Source organism: Ctenocephalides felis, unplaced genomic scaffold, assembly GCF_003426905.1.
Source record: "Ctenocephalides felis isolate EL2017-DRISC unplaced genomic scaffold, ASM342690v1 CF-g0.4_SCAFFOLD_03570, whole genome shotgun sequence".
Taxonomy (NCBI): Eukaryota; Metazoa; Arthropoda; class Insecta; order Siphonaptera; family Pulicidae; genus Ctenocephalides; species Ctenocephalides felis.
Genome location: NW_020539724.1, coordinates 5,125,141 through 5,144,323, shown reverse-complemented (window position 1 = coordinate 5,144,323; position 19,183 = coordinate 5,125,141). Strand labels below are relative to the sequence as shown.

The following is a 19,183-nucleotide window of genomic DNA, read 5'->3' as shown; positions in this document are numbered from 1 at the left end:
AGGACGTAACATCAAGAAAAATGAGGAAGACGAGAAATATCTTTATTTTCCCAGCCGTTTCAGCTTACTTTTCATCAGTGGATATAAATAATTTCGAAAACAGGGAAAATGTACATTAATAATAAAAATATGCAAAGAACATCTTCGGCAAGCATCACTATTGTTTTATAATTAATTTTTGTTATTAATGTACTTTTTGCTCGTATTCGAAATTATTTATATCCATTGATGATGGCAGAGTTGTATGGTGAAGCTCATGGGAAAATAATGATGTTTTAAAACCTTCCTCATTTTCACTTGATTTTTTATTCTCAAAAGAATCAACAATAATGTTTTTTATATATCTTTACGATTCAAAGGTCTCTAATCATTTTGGCATTACTCAGAAAAAATTGGTATAGAAGCTTTTTTAAAAAGTTTAATTTTTGGTACGGGAAGTTTCAGCAATTTGCCTTAAGGCACGATTCTATATGTTTGTAAAATTTTGCGAATTATACGAATTCTAATTATAAGTAGGTATTTCCCCACATTTTACTTACACTTTTCAATAGTAGTTTTCTATTCAGTTTTATATAGAGACTACTCTATATTACTCGTTGAATTCAAAACTTGATTACCTTATCGACAAGTTAAATTTAGACTATCATTTTAATACTTTCTATGTATGTATTGCGAACTATATGTGATAGATTATTTTATTATTTAATTTAACGTCTTATAAATGTACTATAAAGTAGTAGGTACCATTTTTCAGAAGAAGACAACTGATTACACAAAATCATATCTTTAACCTTTAACCACACTGTCCAGCAGGGTCATTATCCGATAATAACATATATTTGAGTTTTTGAGCATTGTATGAATTTTATAATGTATATTTAATTTTATATAATATATATATATATATATATTTCCATATTAATTATATTGAATTATGTTCAATATATACTTATCATATAAGCAATTTTCTTCTTTTCTAATCATGCTTGGTATTAATTATATTTTTAATTATGATAATTATGGTCAATAATTATGTACTGAATAAATATATTGGTAAGCCCTTGCAAATTAAAGCTCGTATATATTTTTCTAAATTAATTTTATTAGTTTTCATATTGTTCTGTTTTAGAAATAAGCACGTGTATTATCTTTGCTAGATCACATGGTTTAAAAGCTTTAGAGAAGCAGTAATTATATCAAAATTTATAATTACAATATATTATTGATGTTTTGAAACTTTTTTATATGATTTTGATGATCTTTTATAATTAGTTATCAATCCTTTATTATCCCAGAGATGTATACCAGAATTCGAAAATGCCGCCTATGGCGTGCTGATGGAGGCGACTGAAACTTGTGGTGACGATGGCACCATTGAATTTTGTGTGCAGACGGGAAGTTCAGCCAAGAAATCATGCGATGTGTGCAGGGCAGGTGACCACGGTCCCAGGTACTTAACGGATCTGCACGACCAGGACAACCAGACATGGTGGCAATCTCCAACCATGTATGAGGGAATACAGTATCCTAGTCAAGTGAATTTGACGCTCAACTTACGTAAGTATATGCAAACATATGCTTAAATACTTAATTATAATAATTAAAAGTTTAAAATGTTGCATCTTAGATAATATTCTTATTTACATCCGAAAAATTGCTTTTCATAGTAGCTCTCTGTTTATATTGTAGGAAAAGCTTTCGATATCACATACGTTCGTTTATGGTTCTACTCACCTCGTCCTGAAAGTTTTGCAATTTACAAGAGAACAAAAGCCAATGGACCTTGGGAACCATATCAATTTTACAGGTAAACATCGTAGAAAATAATTAAATTACAATTGGAAAAATATTCATTTAATCATATACTTATCTGTAAGGCAATTTATATCAAGCTTTTGCATGCTTTTAATTTACTATATTTTTTTTTATTTTAGTGCCACTTGTCGAGATATGTACGGCTTACCAGACAATAACCATGCTAGTCGAGGAGAAGCTGAAACCAGGGCACTTTGTACAAGTGAATACAGTGATATTTCACCATTACGAGGCGGAAATGTAGCTTTTTCAACCTTGGAAGGACGTCCTAGTGCCTATCAATTCGATTCTAGCGCAGATTTGCAGGTAAAATAATAAATGGTTATTGTAATTTTTTAACTTTACAAAAAAAAATCATTTGTTTTTATCAATATTAGGAATGGGTGACAGCTACCGAACTTAGAATAACATTGGATCGTCTTAACAGTTTTGGTGATGAAGTTTTTGGAGATGCCCAGGTATTGCGTTCTTATTTCTATGCAATTGCCGATGTTGCTGTTGGTGCTCGTTGCAAATGTAATGGCCACGCTTCGGAATGTGTCAGTTCTTCAGGTAATAGCCAGAATATTAATATCACCACTTTTTATAAGGATTGTTCGATCAGTATATTTACTTATACAATTATCATATTCGAATTATTTGCTTTTATTTGATCAGGTCCGGACGGTACTCGCAGGAGAGTATGTCGTTGCGAACACAATACTGCAGGTCCAGATTGTGGTGAATGTCTGCCGTTTTATAATGATGCTCCTTGGGGTAGAGCCTCTTCTACAAATGTACATGAATGCAAAGGTATTTGAAAAGAAATAGAATTTATATTGTTAATTATTTTGAATTAAGATAACTATTTTATTGCTTATAGCTTGTAATTGTAACGGTTTTTCCGATCGCTGCGTGTTTGACAGGGCTCTATATGAACAAACTGGCCATGGCGGTCATTGTTTAGATTGTAGAGCCAATCGCGATGGACCAAACTGCGAAAGATGCAGAGAAAATTACCATCAGTTCGAAGATAGTTATTGTGTTCCTTGTAATTGCGATCCTACAGGTAAAGCACTCACATCATACTAACATTTTAAGTTTTATTATTATTTTATACAAAATTAGTCAATTTTTTCTTAAAGGTTCCAGATCGCTCCAATGTGATGCCAGCGGTAGATGTCAATGTAAACCTGGTGTAGCAGGCGATAAATGTGATCGTTGCGATGTTGACCATTACGATTTTGGTCCACGTGGCTGTCGTCCTTGCGAATGTAGTGTTGCAGGATCTTTGAACAATCAGCCTTCATGTGATCCTCACACTGGTGTTTGCGCTTGTAAAGAGCATGTTGAAGGACAGAAATGTCGAGAGTAAGATTGTTTTCACAATGTATTATACATGTTATATTCGACTAACTACAGTAATTTTTTACTAATTAATAATTAGGTGTAAGCCAGGATATTTCAGTCTTGATGTCGACAATAAGTTCGGATGTACCCCCTGTTTCTGTTACTATCATTCTTCAGAGTGTACATCGGCTATGGGTTATTCAAAAGTAATAAAAATATTTAGTTGATATTTTAAATGCTATATTTTAAATTAAATAATATTATGTAATATTGTTTTTGTATTACAGGTAACTACTGAGTCTATGTTCGCTAGAGGTAGCGAAAGATGGACAGCTCGAGATGACAGAAATGCTGTCGTTCCGGTGCAGTACAAGGCTTTGGAACAAAATATTGGTATATAATTTTTTTTCTTTTTTTAAATATAAAATTTTGAAGAGTATGAGATATAAAAATGTCTTATCTTTAAGGGGTATCATCAATCGGAGGCGAAACTTTATTCTTCACCGCACCAGATCGTTTCTTAGGAGATCAGCGCGCTTCGTACAATCATTATTTAAGCTTTACACTTCGAATTGGGGAATCAGGTCCAGCTCCATCAGCGACTGATGTAATTTTAGAAGGATCAGGTGGACACGTGTCCCTTCCGATCTTTGCACAAGGACACCAGGTTCCTTCGATCAGGCCTCAGAGATACTCATTTTTATTACATGAACACCCAGATTATGGCTGGCAACCGCGGTTAGGCCAGAGAAATTTTTTGGCACTTTTGAGTAATTTGACCGCGATTAAAGTTAGAGGAACATATAGTGGTAGAGCTGTCGGTTTTCTGGATGATGTAAAATTGGAAACCGCTCATCGTGGTTCTGCGGGTAACTGAAATATAACTTACTATTAAATAATCTATCATTTTCGATTATTTTCGATTATTTAATAATTGCTTATATAAATTTTAAGGTCAACAAGCTACATGGATTGAGACATGTACTTGTCCTTCTGGTTATATTGGCCAGTATTGTGAATCCTGCGCACCAGGTTTTAGACACACACCTGCAAACGGAGGACCATTTGCATCTTGCGTTCCTTGCGAGTGTAATGGTCATACGGATATTTGCGATTCTGACACAGGTTGGTAATTTAAAATAAAAACATCTGATATTTACTTAAATTGATTGTATAATATTAAATGGATAATTTCCAGGTCGGTGTATTTGTGATCATAACACTGCCGGTGACAATTGTGAACTTTGCGCAAGAGGCTATTATGGAAGTGCCCTTGGCGGTACGCCCTACGATTGCAAAGTGTGTCCTTGTCCAGAAAGAGGTGCTTGTTTACAGCTTCCTGATGAGACTGTGGTTTGTCTAGAATGTCCTGCAGGATATGCAGGTCCTCGTTGTGACCTTTGCTCAGACGGATTTTATGGAGACCCTACAGGAAGACAGACAGGCTATGCTGAACCTTGCAGACCTTGCGATTGTAATAACAATGTTGATGTTAATGCCGTAGGAAATTGTAATAGAACCACAGGTACCCCATTTCAATTTTGAATAAAATAAAATATTTTACAAAATTTTATAAATAAATGTATAAATCTGAAAATTAATTTATCAAGGTGCATGTTTGAAATGTATTCATCACACGGCCGGAGAACGTTGTGACCATTGTTTGCCTGGATACTACGGTGATGCCCTTGCTCTTCCCCAAGGCGATTGTAGACGTTGTGCTTGCAATCCATACGGAACTGAATATACCAAAGAGGGCGGACCACCAAAATGTGATCAAATTTCTGGTCATTGCATGTGCAAACCACATGTCACAGGAAAGAACTGCGATATTTGCGAGGTAAATATAATATTAAAAATTTATTGGCTTATTGATTCTGTGGACTTTCAAATAACTTCGAATTATTTACAGGTCGGTTATTATGATTTGACAAGTGGAAATGGTTGCAAAGATTGCAATTGCAATCCGATAGGATCTGTAGGCCCAGCTTGTGATGCTGATACTGGACAGTGTCAATGTAGGCCAGGTGTAACTGGAAAACTTTGTGACTCTTGCGCACCTTTACAATATGGTTTCTCTTCAACCGGGTGTTCGCCTTGTGATTGCGATGAAACAGGATCTCAGTGAGTGATATTTATATATGCTAGTTGTACATTTCTCTCATAAATAAAATGTAATTCTAATATTTTTTTCCGATTTTAGGAGCTTGCAGTGCGATGTAAACGGGCAATGTCCTTGTAACGATAATGTAGAAGGTAGACGTTGTGATCGATGCAAAGAAAATACCTACGATAGAAAACGAGGATGTATTGATTGTCCGCATTGTTACAACCTGGTCAGAGATGCTGTTCATAGACATCGTGATAGACTTCATGAAATGCAAAAGGTATAATATTTAATAATTAATAATTAATCTAAACATAAATGATTTTTTATAATTCCAACGTAATAACATTTTATTATTTTTTATTCAGGTACTGGCCGACATTAAGAGCAATCCCACAGTTGTTGATAATACTGAATTTGACGAAAAACTAAATCAAATTCAAAAACAAGTTGATAAGCTTTCGGCAGACGCTAAACTAGCAACAGGAGGTGGAGATAAGAGTTTGTTCGATCATGTTTCAGAACTGCGGGACAGGTAAGATTTTGATAAATTTTTTAAATATATTTTATTGTATATATTGTATTGTATAGAGTTATTATTCTCACAATTATAGATTATCAAAATGTGAAGCACTAGTCGATCAAGTGAATCTATTGGCGGATGAAGGTCGAAAAACAGCAGCTATGGGAAAACAAGATCTAGAAGCCGCTCAAGCTATAATTGAAGCTGCCACAAAAGAATTGAATGTGAGTAAAAATTAATTATATAAATAAATACATATAACTAAAATTATTTATTACTTTCAGGATGCGTTGGACTTCTTGGCCGACGAGGGTGTTAAAGCTTTAGATCGCGCAACAAATAGAAGTCAGCAACTCGGTCATCAATCTGAAGCAATGTCGAATATTGTAAAAGAAGCTCAACAACTTGCACATGATTTAGAAGAAGAAGATAAAACTATAAGAGAAACTGCTCAACGAGCTCTAAACGTTTCTACAGAGGCTTACGATGTTGCTAAAGGAGCCTTGGACTTGCAAGATAATGTGACGTAAGGAATATATTTTATGAAAATAATATTTTTGAAATTTAAGATCATTTTTATATGTATTTCTAACATTTATATCTAGAGATTCGATTAGAGGACTAACCGCAGCTGTCGCCCATGCCAGAGTACGTTTGGAAACAACACTCGATCATTCAAGGGAAACTCTCGAACTCGCTGATAAGGTAAATGACAACATTTGCTTTTTTAAAATAATTTCATCTAATTAAATTATATATTACTTTTGTACTATTCTCATTACTCTTCGATTTTTTGTTTTTAATTTTATTACCAGGCTCAAAAAGATGCTCTAGCCATTTACACCGAAGTCGACAATGCCGCTTTGCCCGAGATAGATATTGCAAAGCTTCGCGAAGATGCCAAATATATAATGGATGAGGCTGAAGAAATAAAATTAGCTGCTGAAGATTTGTTTGTAGGTCCTCGTGGGGATAAAATGGCAGAAATTGAAGATCAAATTGATTACGCGCGAGATTTAGTCAATCGTGTCGTTAATCAGCAAAATGATATCGATGCCCTATTAGCAGAAGCTGATTCTTCGAATCAACTTGCAAAAGAAGCAGTGGAGTTGGGAGATAAAACATTGGCCGAAGCGCAGAAAACTCTACAGACATTATTAGGTAAAAATTATTTATTATTATTGAAGATTAATGTTAACTAATACATCGTCACTACAATCTTTTTCTTAGGGTTCCATGAGGAAGTTGAGTCTTCACGTAACGCGGCCCAAGAAGCACTTACCAAAGATAAAGTACAAATCGAGAATGATATTAGAGAAGCTACAGACCAAATTATTACTGCTGAAATTGCCCTTTCTGGGTTGTAAGTAATGCCGAAAATGCTAAAGCTACTGCTTTGGAGGCTCAAACTCAGGCACAAATGCTAATAAGGTAAATATATGAAATTTTCAAAAAAACTGTCAATTTTTTCATCCATTTTTGCCAATTGTTACCTAATATTTCCTTTACCAATTACAGCTGGCCAACGAAATTCTGAAACAAGCAAATAGCACTAAAGCAGAGGTTTATCGATATGATGCCGAATCAAAAGATTTAGATAGACGTGTCAACGAAACCGCTTTGCGTATAGAGTTACTCGAAGTCCAGGCCAAGGATGAAGAAGATCTTACCAGTTCCGCCAAAACATTGGTGGGCCAAGCTAAAAGCGACGCTGAAGAGGCTTCTAAGCAAGTTGAAAAGGCGCTTAGAGATGTCGAGGATATAAAGAAGGAGCTGGAAAAGTTACCAGACATCGATGAGTCAGATCTGGCAGAATTGGGTAAGTGAGATAGAAGATTTTGTTAAGAACCAAGTTTACTACTGTTTTGTTTATTTGTTAGTTGTTCTTCTTATTGAAAGAATGGGTAACTTCCGATATATGTTTTATATCCGATTTTATATTTTTTTGACGCTACAAGTCCATCATTTGGAAATGAAATTTTTTTGACTTTTTGTCTGTGTTTCTCAAAACCAGCTGCAACGATTTCAAATTTTAAAAACTATTACAGTGTACAAGTATGTAATTACAACATTTTTTATTCGTGTTTTCGCTAAAAATGGGACAACGAATTTTGAAAATTCGAAAGCTTTTCGAAACATATCAGTTGGAAATTGTGCTGATCAGGTTTTGGTCAAGATTGGTCGGGATTTTACTTCGTAATTAATTGTTAAAATAATTTATTCGAAGATTTAGGAAGTTTTGCAGGATGATAGAGATATTGCTAAAATAATATAGATCTACGTAAAGTGGTTTAGTTTTATAAAATATCATCAAAGTTTGAAATAATGGGTCGTGTTAAGATTTGAACGAACTTCTATCTTCACATATCGTGAGGTTATTGCAAGTTGCCTCAAGGCAAAAAGCCACTCACACCTAGTTAACATTTTTCTTCAGAGAGAAAACTTACCGATGCCGAAAACATTATCAAAGCAGCCAACTTGGATGTTAGGATCGAGCAATTACGAGCTACTCAGAAAAAGCAACAGGGTTGGATTCGCGATCACAAAGACGAATTGGAAAGATTGCAAGCGGAAGTAGAAGCAGTTCAAGCAATTGCAGATGCACTACCAGCAGGCTGTTTCAAGAGAGCCCGCCTTGAACCATATTAATTAAAAGATCTTTAAAAAATGCAATAACAAAATTATGGTAAATGATCAATCTCGGGATTGATAGATACCACCGAATTATAAATTTAAATTATCGTGCATCAATATTCTATTATTGTTTTTATACTTTATTATTTTTTCGCCATAAATCTCTTAGAATCTCTTGCATATTATTTGTGCCATCTACGGAACTGATAGAATTAATTGATTCTCACCTACAGTCAACTTTTTACAGGTATTTCATTAGTTGTATGTCTTATATGTATATTTTAAATCTAAATTGTGCTTCTACGAGATATTTATAAGGACAAAGTGCATTTAAGAATTAATCGACTTGGTCAAAGATAGAGTTTTATATGATTAGATAAGAAATTTATAGTTAGATGTCGTATAATTTTATATTTCTAATAAAATATTGTTAGAATATTGTGGTTTTAATGGGACAGATGCAAATTAACAACCTTGTTAAATCATCCTTTTTTAACAAAGTACTTAAAAAAATTATAATAAGGTTAATAAATAATAAGCTTCAAATAACTTAATCTGCGGCATGTATATTCTGGAATATAATAATATTTATTTTAATGAATAATACTTTATAATTATCTTTTATCTTATCTTTGCAAATCGGTTGGCTTATAACATGCCTCCGGCAGTGCTGCAGCAATGTATTTTACATTTTCTACTTCGTTTTCCAAAAGTTTTAATTCATCTTCTTTCATCGAAATTAAATAAGTTTGTTTTACTTGTATATTTTGGAGTTTTAATATCTGACCAGATATATCATCATCATTTAATTGTTTCTCTAGCAGCTTAATTCTTCTTTCTGAAGTATATGAACGTATATAACTATATATCATCTAAAGTTATATTATTTTATATTTACCTAATTTGTTGAGAGTTTGTTCATCAATTTCTATCGGGTTATTTAAATTTGTTCTTATATCTTCGAGTTCTAATAGTCTTTTATTTAAAGTTTCTGCGAATGACTCCATATCAGAATGCAATTTATTTTGGTTCTTACTAGATTCTTTTAGTAAAGCTTCATCTTTTTTATATACATCATTTTCTTTCACAAACCGGTCTTCAGTCAGTTTTAGATAATCATCTAAATTTTGAAGAGTATCTTCCGTAGAATTTAAATTTTCTTGGATATTTTCTACATCATCTTGTGTGGATTTAACTTGCTAAAACGTAATCATCTTTTTATATATATATAGTTTATTTTTTCGATCACTGTTATCTCTTTATTTAACCAAAGTACCTGCTTAGAATCCTGAATCTCTCCATTAATCACGGATATATTCAAGTATTCTATGTTGTTTTTTATTTCAGACACTCTTCCCCCAAAATTATTAATTTCAATTGATATTTCATTCATATCATTTTTTATTTGTTGTCTTTCATTAAGTGCATCTTTAGCGGCTTCTTTCACTTTTTTCAAGTTGTTGTTCTCTGCAAAGTAAAATTTAGAATTGAATAGGAAACTTCATTTACATTCCCCATAGATATTGAAATCCATGTAAATTTTCGATAGTTCTGCTTTCAACAATATTTTAGTTGGTTTATAAAATAAAGTTCATTGCTTTAGTGACCATAGAGTAAATTAAAGGACGAAAAAATCAAGTAATTGTTAAGTGCTTAAGTGGTAATTGATGGTGAGACCCAAATATATTTCTTGTTCGAAATTATCAAAAAAGGGAATATCTCCAACAAGAAGCAGGCTACATTACGTTAATAGACAGTTTAGATAGAGTGGTAAATGATGGTGATGGTGAAGTAAATGATCCGTTAATGGCTAATAGTGATTTCCAACGGCTTTTTTGATGGCATCTACTACAAAAGAGAAGTTGGGCCATCAGTACATCAGCCCTTAAAACTTTGGATTGCATGGGTTGGATTGGTACTACAACATATGAAACTGGTAAGTGTTTTCGTGAATTTAATTTCCTATATTATTCCTATATATTTGAAAGTATATTTTTATATGTTCATCTCATATCCAGTTGCCTTGATATTTGGAATCCAAAGCTTTTATGTGCTTGGCATAGGTCTACAATCGTTTGATACAGATTGGGATATTAAAATTATGATAGTTTCTCTTTAATCATTTTTTTAAATGTTGGTATAAAGTGTTTCTTACCCGATACTTCTTCCAGTGTTTTTTTAGCATTTTCTAACACATCATTTGCCATCTTTATCGCTTCCTTTGCCATATTGTTATAATTATTAACGCTCTCTAACATTGCATTCCATTCTTTCACCAATTCACTCCAAGATTCCATAACATTAGAATTTGTTTCTAATTCTTTTTTAATTTTTTGATATAAATGTGGTCCATTTAAAAAATCATCTGCTTCTCTTATGATCCGATTAGACACTCCATTCATAGCTTCTATGCGGTTACCTAATTCGGGAATATTAATTTCAGGAACAGTTGCATTATTTATATCTTGTATTATTTCGATATAATCATTTTTGGTCTGGAATATATAATTTTAATGGTTATTAAATTAATGGTTATTAAATTTAAAAATATTGTATAGTACAAATTGGAAAATACAAACATCCAATAAAAGTTGCTTCGTATCATCAACAAGTTCGAGTAACTCTTGCATGTTATTTTTTGACGATTCGGTTCTATTCTGCAAGTACTCTAGCCAGGAGCTGTTTTGAATTAATACATTTATTAGAAAAAAAATAAAATAAAAACATTAAGTTACTTACTCAGTTTCATTAGGGAATAATTCATTTAATTCAGGCTCTTTGGATAAAAGTTGATCGGAAATATTTTTAACTTGTGTTGCTAAATCTGTAATTGTGTTAACATTGTTTTCTAGCTCAGTTGCTAGATCTTTGGCTTCTTTTGCTATATTTTCCAGATCCTTAGATGAATTAACTGTTTCAGAAAACTTTTCTGCATCTTCTAGTGCTTTTTTACCTTCAGTTTTTATATAGGTCAAAGCGGCCTAAAATTGTAACAATCATTTAGATTTTGAATGCATTTTTTATCTACATTATTACCTTAATAATTATTGTTTTAATTTTTTAAATATTAAAATTATTCATCTTAGAATCATCTCAAATATGAAACATTGAGTAAAATGCAGAAAGGCGAGTTATTTAGAATTTTGTGCATAAATTTTATTAAATGAAACAAAAGAACATTTAATTGTTCAATGAAGAATATATTTAGGAGACCAGATGCATAAATAAAATGTTTTAAAAGAGATTGCATTTTTATGTTTATTGAATAACTAATATCTTATTTTTTGTCTATTTATTCTTGTTACCTCGACTTCAGGTTCAGCTTGTGAAATGCTATCTTTTGCTCTGAGCAACTCGTTTTCGAGCATATTAATAAGGTCCTGCGAGTCTCGAGCTATGTCATTTAGGTCATCAATATATTTTGGTAAAGAATCTAAAAATCTGTGAATTACATTTAAAATTATATTGGTCCAAGTAATAAATTATTTCAATATTATGTTATAATATATACTGTGCTTGTATGGAGGCTGCTAGTTCAGTAAGATTCGTATTTTTGTCGTTGATATCGCTTATTGAACTAAAGTATCTTGTTTAAGATCATCAACGGTTTGTATTAAATCTCCGAACTCATTGTCGAAATCAGTATCGGTACTGTTATCCGCAGATATATCAATCAGATCCTTTAAGTAAAATCTTTTTTGTTTATATTGTATTTAAGATTTTAAGAGATTGAAATTGTACCTGTTCTTTCTGATCGATCAATTGCTTGTAGTCTGTAAATTCTGCTTCCACAAAGTCATAACATCGCGGGCAGTCGAAACAGCCTTTGCGAATTCCTAGTTTTTTGCCAATACATTTATCACAAGTTTTTCCTTCAACCTGGTCATGGCAAGGACAACGTCCATATTCATCACACTGCGTACTCCTGAAAGTAAAAGATAAAAATTAAAAATTAGAATAAATCAAATTCTTAAAAAGTAAAATAATTTCAGATATAATTTCTTTTACAAGAATTAAGATGTTTATTTCGGGTCGTGAATTCAATGAAAATATCCAAAATTAGAATCTAGAATGATTTTGATTTTAGAGATGTATTTCTATTTATTTATGGGAATTTTTACTTGGATCCATATTTATGGCAATTGCATTCAGTACAGCCAGTAGATGAAAATCCATAGTGTAAAGGAGCACAAACATCGCATTTTTGGCCCGAAACTCCAGGTCTGCATTTGCATTGCCCAGTTTCAGCAGAGCAATTTTCACCTATACTTCCAATTGGATCACAATCACATTTTTTGCACCCATTGTCGCCTTGAAAATAGTAGCCGTCCTATAAAAAGTATTTAAATTTGTTTGAGTTGTTATGATGATATTTTTCGATAAAAAATCCTCGTGGCTTCCATCATCTATATTCGATTGATTTTTATTTTAAGACCTTCTCTAATAGTGATGAGGAAGGACTATTTTTACTTAGGAACATTTGAAATCTTTTAAGTGAACACTGATATCACTACTGCTTGATTTCGGTATGACGTGGGCAAAGAGCCCAAAGTTTAATGAATCAAATAATATAAATTTTTCTATGAATAAATATTTTTTTGTTTACCTCGCATTCGTCGCAAAGTTTACCCTTGGCATGGGGTACGCATAAACAATCACCAGTGATCCTATCGCATTGTATTGGACTAGTTAATTTTGGTGGTTTCAGACTGCCCCATAAATTACAAGAGCAAGGTTTACAATCTCTTTGTAGAGCATTTCCATAAAATCCAGGCGCACAACTCTCGCAATGGTCACCAGTAGTGTTGTTTAGACATTTATGGCAGACACCTGGGAATAAAAAATGAATGCTAAATTTGATATTTATATGAGCAACCTAGCTCATTGATTATTATTTTCTATATTTCACTTATTTTTACCTGTTTGCCTATCACAACTTCCAGCATCACTAATGTCTGCATTACCATTGCAATTACAAGGTACGCAATTGACACTAAATTCCGACAATTCTTGAGCAGAATTATCAAAATAACCAGAATCGCATTTGTCGCATAGTTGGCCTGCATACCCTTTTGGGCAATTTAGACATGTTATTGTCTCATCTGGTAGTTGCAAGCAATTAGAGTTATTTGGACATGGACAAGGGACACAAACTGCGAGCAGATTCACTCCGGTAGACATACTGTATTGTCCGTTTGGACATAGTTGAAAAGCCAGTTCTTCGCTGCTTTGACATGATATTTGACCTGGGAAAAAATTAGATGAACTTAATAATTAACAACAGTCAGAAGTTAATAGTCGTAGGAGCTTGTGGTGATGACTTCTTAATGACGTGTTCAACCCAACCCCATTGATGACTTTTTTTATTGTATGCAGCAAAAATTTATATCAAAAATGATATTAGGATTGATATTTTCTCAAACTGATTTTCTGATTCGAATTGTGGTGTAATAAATGCAATGCATCTGTTATTTCTTTAAAATATATTTTCTTAATTATATTAATGTGGATAGAGCATTAACCTCATTTCTATAAAAAAATAATTTAAATTTTCAACAGAACATTAAAACTGTAATTCATATACATATCTCAATAAATTCTTGTTGACATTTTTGTCAATGTAAATAAAATTATCAAAATTCCAACTAATATATCTTTCATATTTGCTTAAAGCTTCTTACCAAATTCAAGAGTAATCCCTATAGATAAGAACAATATTAATCGTATCATATTCACACATTCACTTCTTCACTTATAAAAATTTCGACTTATAATATAAATATTAAATAAATTCACTTATAGTATTAATTTATAGAAATCATTTTTAAAACGTTTATGATCTCGCATACCTGACGTTACTATTCCGCAATGAGTTTATCTATATTTCATACATATCACTTACAAGATAACAAAGATAATAAAAATGACCTCGGAAGTATAGTAGATTTAGTTTATAAATCGTTTTTATGAGTTTTTTCCAAAGTTTATTAACAACTTGATCAATATAGAATTGATAAGGCAAGCCTGATATCAAGCAGTAGTGATATCTGTTTTATTTGAAAATGTTTACAAGTAAAAATAACCATTCCCTGGAGTAGCTGAATCAATTAGCAAATATACTATTAGTATTAGTGAAATTATTGAAATGATGATCATCTTCTTCAAAAAACATAAAAATGTGTTTGATCTCATATACATTGCAATATTTCTTTATGGTGCATCATAAACAGTTTTTAACAATTTTACGAAATTTATATATTTAGATAAAAAAACATTCAAATTACTTATATCGTTCATTATAAATAACAAAGCCGGCTTTTGTTACTCAAAAATATATGCCTATTTTAAATTTGACGTTAGAGTATTTTCTCGATAAATGAGTAGTATCAAAATTAATTTGACCGATGAAATCGGATGCAAAGAATAATAAATAGATCCACAATATTCAGCTAACAAGCAAAGGTATTACATCAATATTTATGAATTCTACATGAGCAAAAAACAAATTTACATTTTCTTTAGTCCCAAAATGTATGGATGTGGCAAACAAGATACATCTCGTCCAGGAACTCCATCTCGTGCGGCCAGGACTGTTCCTGATGATCTGCGAGAAGTTCTGATGGAATTCACGATGAGCTACTTCTTGAGCAGCCAGCTGATGTAGTAGATTATGCCATAGATTATTTTACCAAAATAAAGGAAAACAGAGTGACTATAACTATGGAACCATCATCTGTAGTAAATATGAGAACTGATCTTAACACGAGTCTTTTGATGATATTTTTAAAGTTGGAGCTTTTTCTAAATATAGAGTGAATTAGAAGAACCAGAACTAGCAGAACCTTTATCTAATATGACGTTCAACGTACGTAGGCGTTCTGTTTTTGCCGAAACTTACGATCCTGCAATGGACAGTGATGAAGTGGCAATCTACCCAAAATCTGAAGACCAACGAAAACGATTGGAACAGGTAGGAATTGATTTTTGATTGTGAACCAAAATTTGACCTTTCGTCTACGTGAAACCAATTTTCAAATTTTAAAAGCCATCTCATCAAACTTGCGTTGATTAGTTTATAAAGACGAAGTTATTTTTAATTTGATATTCATTTACAATATTAATTTATATTGTTAGTATTTATTAATTATTAACCATTCAACAAATCTACTATATAACTCTCAACACTTGTCACTAAGCCATAACCACATAACGTCCCCATAAACTGTATTTTGCATATCAACTTTTAATATTGTTCATTTATAAATATAATAAATTAAATTAATGATCAATAAATATGCAGTCTGTGAAAGGAATAATACTGTTTCGATCTCTGGACGGAGAGCAGATGAATATCGTGCTGGACGCAATGTTTGAGAAGAGGGTGCATTCTGGAGATTACATAATTAAACAAGTAAAATTTATTTGGATTTAGTAATTTACTTATTAAATAATTTGTTTATTACCAATGGTAACAAATATACTTGTATCATTAGAATTTCTCCAATACTGATGATTTATAACTCGATGCAGCAATATGCTGGTAAAAGGCCATTTTTATATGGAAAATTATTGTCTATTTGCAGGGTGATGACGGAGACAATTTTTATGTTGTTGAAACCGGAACTTTTAAAGCATATGTAACCAACATTCCCGGAGAAGAGCCGAAATTAATTCATACATACGAAAACAGCGGTAGTTTTGGAGAATTGGCATTACTTTACAATATGCCTAGAGCAGCTACTATACAAGTAATAATTATGAATTAATAGAAAAAAAATAATATATTTTTTAACAATTTATATTTTTACTACAGGCAATAACTGATGGCTCTTTATGGGCTATGGACAGGTGTACGTTTAGGCGTATTCTTTTGAAAACCGCTTTCAAAAAACGCAAAATGTATGAAAATCTCATCAACAGTGTTCCTATGTTAAAAAGTCTTCAGCCCTATGAACGAATGAATCTTGCTGATGCATTGGTATCAAAGGAATATAAACCAGAAGAGCAAATAATAAAGTATGTATAAATTAAAATACAAAAATTTTATAGTATTTAATTTCATGCTATTTATAATACGAAATCGACAACATTGAATTTATTCCGCTTGACATTTCACGATTTAAAATGTTCGAATTCACTTTTGCCATTTAATTAGCATTTTGCTAGTTTCAAGTTATATGCACGTTAGGAGTAGTGCAACTATGTATAAATAAATAAGAGGATTGAAGTAAAAAAATTTAATAATTAGTAGTAAGTTTTTCTCAAACCTTCAAAATATGCAAATTTCGCTAGCGATTGTTAAAAGAAAAATTAAAAATATAAAGATACCTTTTTTATTGCAACTTGTAAAAAAATCTTATGATGGTCACTTGTTATCTATAAATTAACACTTTTTAATTCGAATATTCGATCTACTTTTTTCATAAAAGTTGTACAACTTTTGATATAGCAGGTGGGTACCTGCCTAAAAATTAAAATGCTAGACAAAATAAATACCGTTATACTTTCATGGTTTTATCATATTTTATTGCAAACATTACCAAAGCAACGACATTGCATTATGTGCCACAAAAATAGACGAACTGTATATTTATTAAGTGCATTGAATTAAATTGAAATACCTTTTATCAGTAGATAATAGTATAGTGAATCAATTACACATTGATAAAATTAGGATAAATATGCAAAAATTAAATTTTACACAGTGAGTTTAATTATTTAAAATTATTTTTAACAATTTTTATAATTTTTTTAATTTCTGTCCTACAGACAAGGTGATTCTGCAGATGGAATGTATTTTGTGGAAGATGGAGTGGTTACCATAACAGTTCATGGAGATGATGGTCGTGAAATAGAAGTGAATAAAATTATAAAAGGCGGATATTTTGGTGAATTAGCTTTGGTGACGCACAGGTAAGTGAAAAATTATTTTTCTAACTAATTTATAGGGATTTAATCTAAGAAATCACAAAATTCGAACATATTTAACCATTGATTTGGTACATTGATTCTAATAATCGTCTATTTTTTAAAGTTAATATTCTTACAGTTGAAGTTAATATTATTATCAAATGCTAATTAGAAAATACTTAAAAATTTTAAATTTTACCGATATTTTAATAATTAAATATAAATAGTGTATCGAACCGACCGAACCGTTACTTTATCATTTCTTGAATGAATACTGGAATTCTGTACAAAGGCCTTGTAAGATTAATATTTCCTGATACTAAAGTTTTGCTTTAGATATGCTAAATCTAGCTAGATTTATCATGTTATATTATTTTGCTTAACATGCAAAATATTTAAAAATTTGAAAATTTATATAACACTTTCTAAATTTTTACTAATTATTGAAATTTCTTCACAAATTATTCAAACCTGATTTTATTTGTTTGTTGTCACCCCAAAATCTGTATTTTTTCTTATGACTTTGCACAAAGCGATTGCACATTTTTCAAAAGTCGTCCACACACATCTGTCTATAAATCTGAACAATTTCTGAAATTTCAAATCCACTTAGAATTTTTTTTACCGATATTCCATAATTTAATTTGCTATCTAGACCACGAGCAGCATCAGCCTATGCCCACAATAACGTTAAACTTGCATTCCTGGACGTCGATGCCTTTGAACGATTGCTCGGACCTTGTATGGAACTAATGAAAAGAAATTTCGATGATTACGAAGAACAATTGTTGCGAATTTTTGGCTCAAAAACCAACATTAGTGATCTTCGTGGCGAATGAATGGATGAATGTCCTGCGAATGAAAAAAAATTCGATGTTGGCTTGGCATGATTGATGTTGTTACTCACTCCTGATCCTTAATTTTTAATTTGTCAACTCAATATCCCCGTGTAACTTAATAATACTTTTTATTCAAATAAATCTATTATATCATTTACGTTATGCTATCTTTTATCCATATGATCTAATCACAACAACCGATTGCAGTACAAATTCTTAAATAATTTGATGATGAGATAATAAGTGATAATAACATCTCTAAAAGCATATATTGAATTATTGACCAATGATAAATCCTTATGTAATTCTACAATTTATTCAAAATCCACATTATTTTCCAATTCATCGCTTCAATGTCGACAACCTTGTATTTATACCGAAAGGGTTAAAATTATAATATCGCCTTTCGGCGAAGCGTATGCCCCACTTTGAGAAACACTGGGTTACTCTCGCAAGATTATGATTTAATGTTTAAAATTAAATCAGCAACCATTGGACTACTTTGTATACACAACAGTATTTATTTACTACCATTCATTCACCGAATTCAAATATGCTTTACATAAGTTTCTATGTCGAACAGTGAAATTTAAAAACTCGCACTTATATAATTAATATTTATTATTTAAACTGATTCGTTGGATTTTTAATGAAAATCTTACGATATGTGCTGAGCTATGTAGTAATGATTAATTTCAACGTCTATAGTTTGCAATATCTGGGTTACAATACATATAACAACATATTGAATGAACGCAATAATACGTCGGCGTTCCATTTGGCTTACTTATAATCGAATTAAATATTTATATTGCCTGTAGAAAATAATGTAAACACGGGATAATTAATTTTAAATCATTTGTTCAATAGTATTCACAGAAAATAGCACGTTTCAGTTAGGAAAACAGGTAATTTAAAATACAGAAAATGATGGCCTGTGTTTGCCAGGTTGTTCTTTAGGTTTCATCATAACCTTGAATTTTTAATTTTTCTGAAAATCTTTACAATAAAACTAAATGAATTTGT

General features: G+C 31.6%; 2 protein-coding genes and 1 pseudogene across 2 annotated transcripts; 2 read left to right on the top strand and 1 right to left on the bottom strand.

Annotated features, from left to right (window-relative positions):
- The first annotated feature begins 1,019 nt into the window (after positions 1 to 1,019).
- Positions 1,020 to 8,598, top strand: LOC113383128 (laminin subunit gamma-1-like). Its single transcript, XM_026621378.1, has 24 exons — positions 1,020 to 1,053; positions 1,273 to 1,557; positions 1,690 to 1,807; positions 1,935 to 2,121; positions 2,193 to 2,367; positions 2,473 to 2,607; positions 2,678 to 2,863; positions 2,940 to 3,165; positions 3,242 to 3,350; positions 3,432 to 3,537; positions 3,612 to 4,013; positions 4,099 to 4,269; positions 4,343 to 4,669; positions 4,755 to 4,984; positions 5,057 to 5,268; positions 5,348 to 5,531; positions 5,620 to 5,786; positions 5,866 to 5,998; positions 6,059 to 6,300; positions 6,380 to 6,479; positions 6,590 to 6,935; positions 7,005 to 7,066; positions 7,293 to 7,593; positions 8,209 to 8,598. The coding sequence occupies exons 1-24, from the start codon at positions 1,020 to 1,022 to the stop codon at positions 8,421 to 8,423; spliced, it is 4,653 nt and encodes a 1,550-aa protein (XP_026477163.1). The 3' UTR covers positions 8,424 to 8,598.
- Positions 8,599 to 8,958: 360 nt separating this feature from the next.
- On the bottom strand, positions 8,959 to 11,776 carry LOC113383127 (uncharacterized protein PFB0145c-like). Its single transcript, XM_026621377.1, has 8 exons — positions 11,714 to 11,776; positions 11,148 to 11,389; positions 10,988 to 11,087; positions 10,564 to 10,903; positions 9,685 to 9,875; positions 9,307 to 9,607; positions 9,068 to 9,246; positions 8,959 to 8,979 (listed from the first exon to the last, which is right to left on the bottom strand). The coding sequence occupies exons 1-8, from the start codon at positions 11,774 to 11,776 to the stop codon at positions 8,959 to 8,961; spliced, it is 1,437 nt and encodes a 478-aa protein (XP_026477162.1).
- A 3,161-nt stretch (positions 11,777 to 14,937) lies between these two features.
- Positions 14,938 to 18,157, top strand: LOC113383126 (annotated as a pseudogene).
- The last annotated feature ends 1,026 nt before the right edge of the window (positions 18,158 to 19,183 follow it).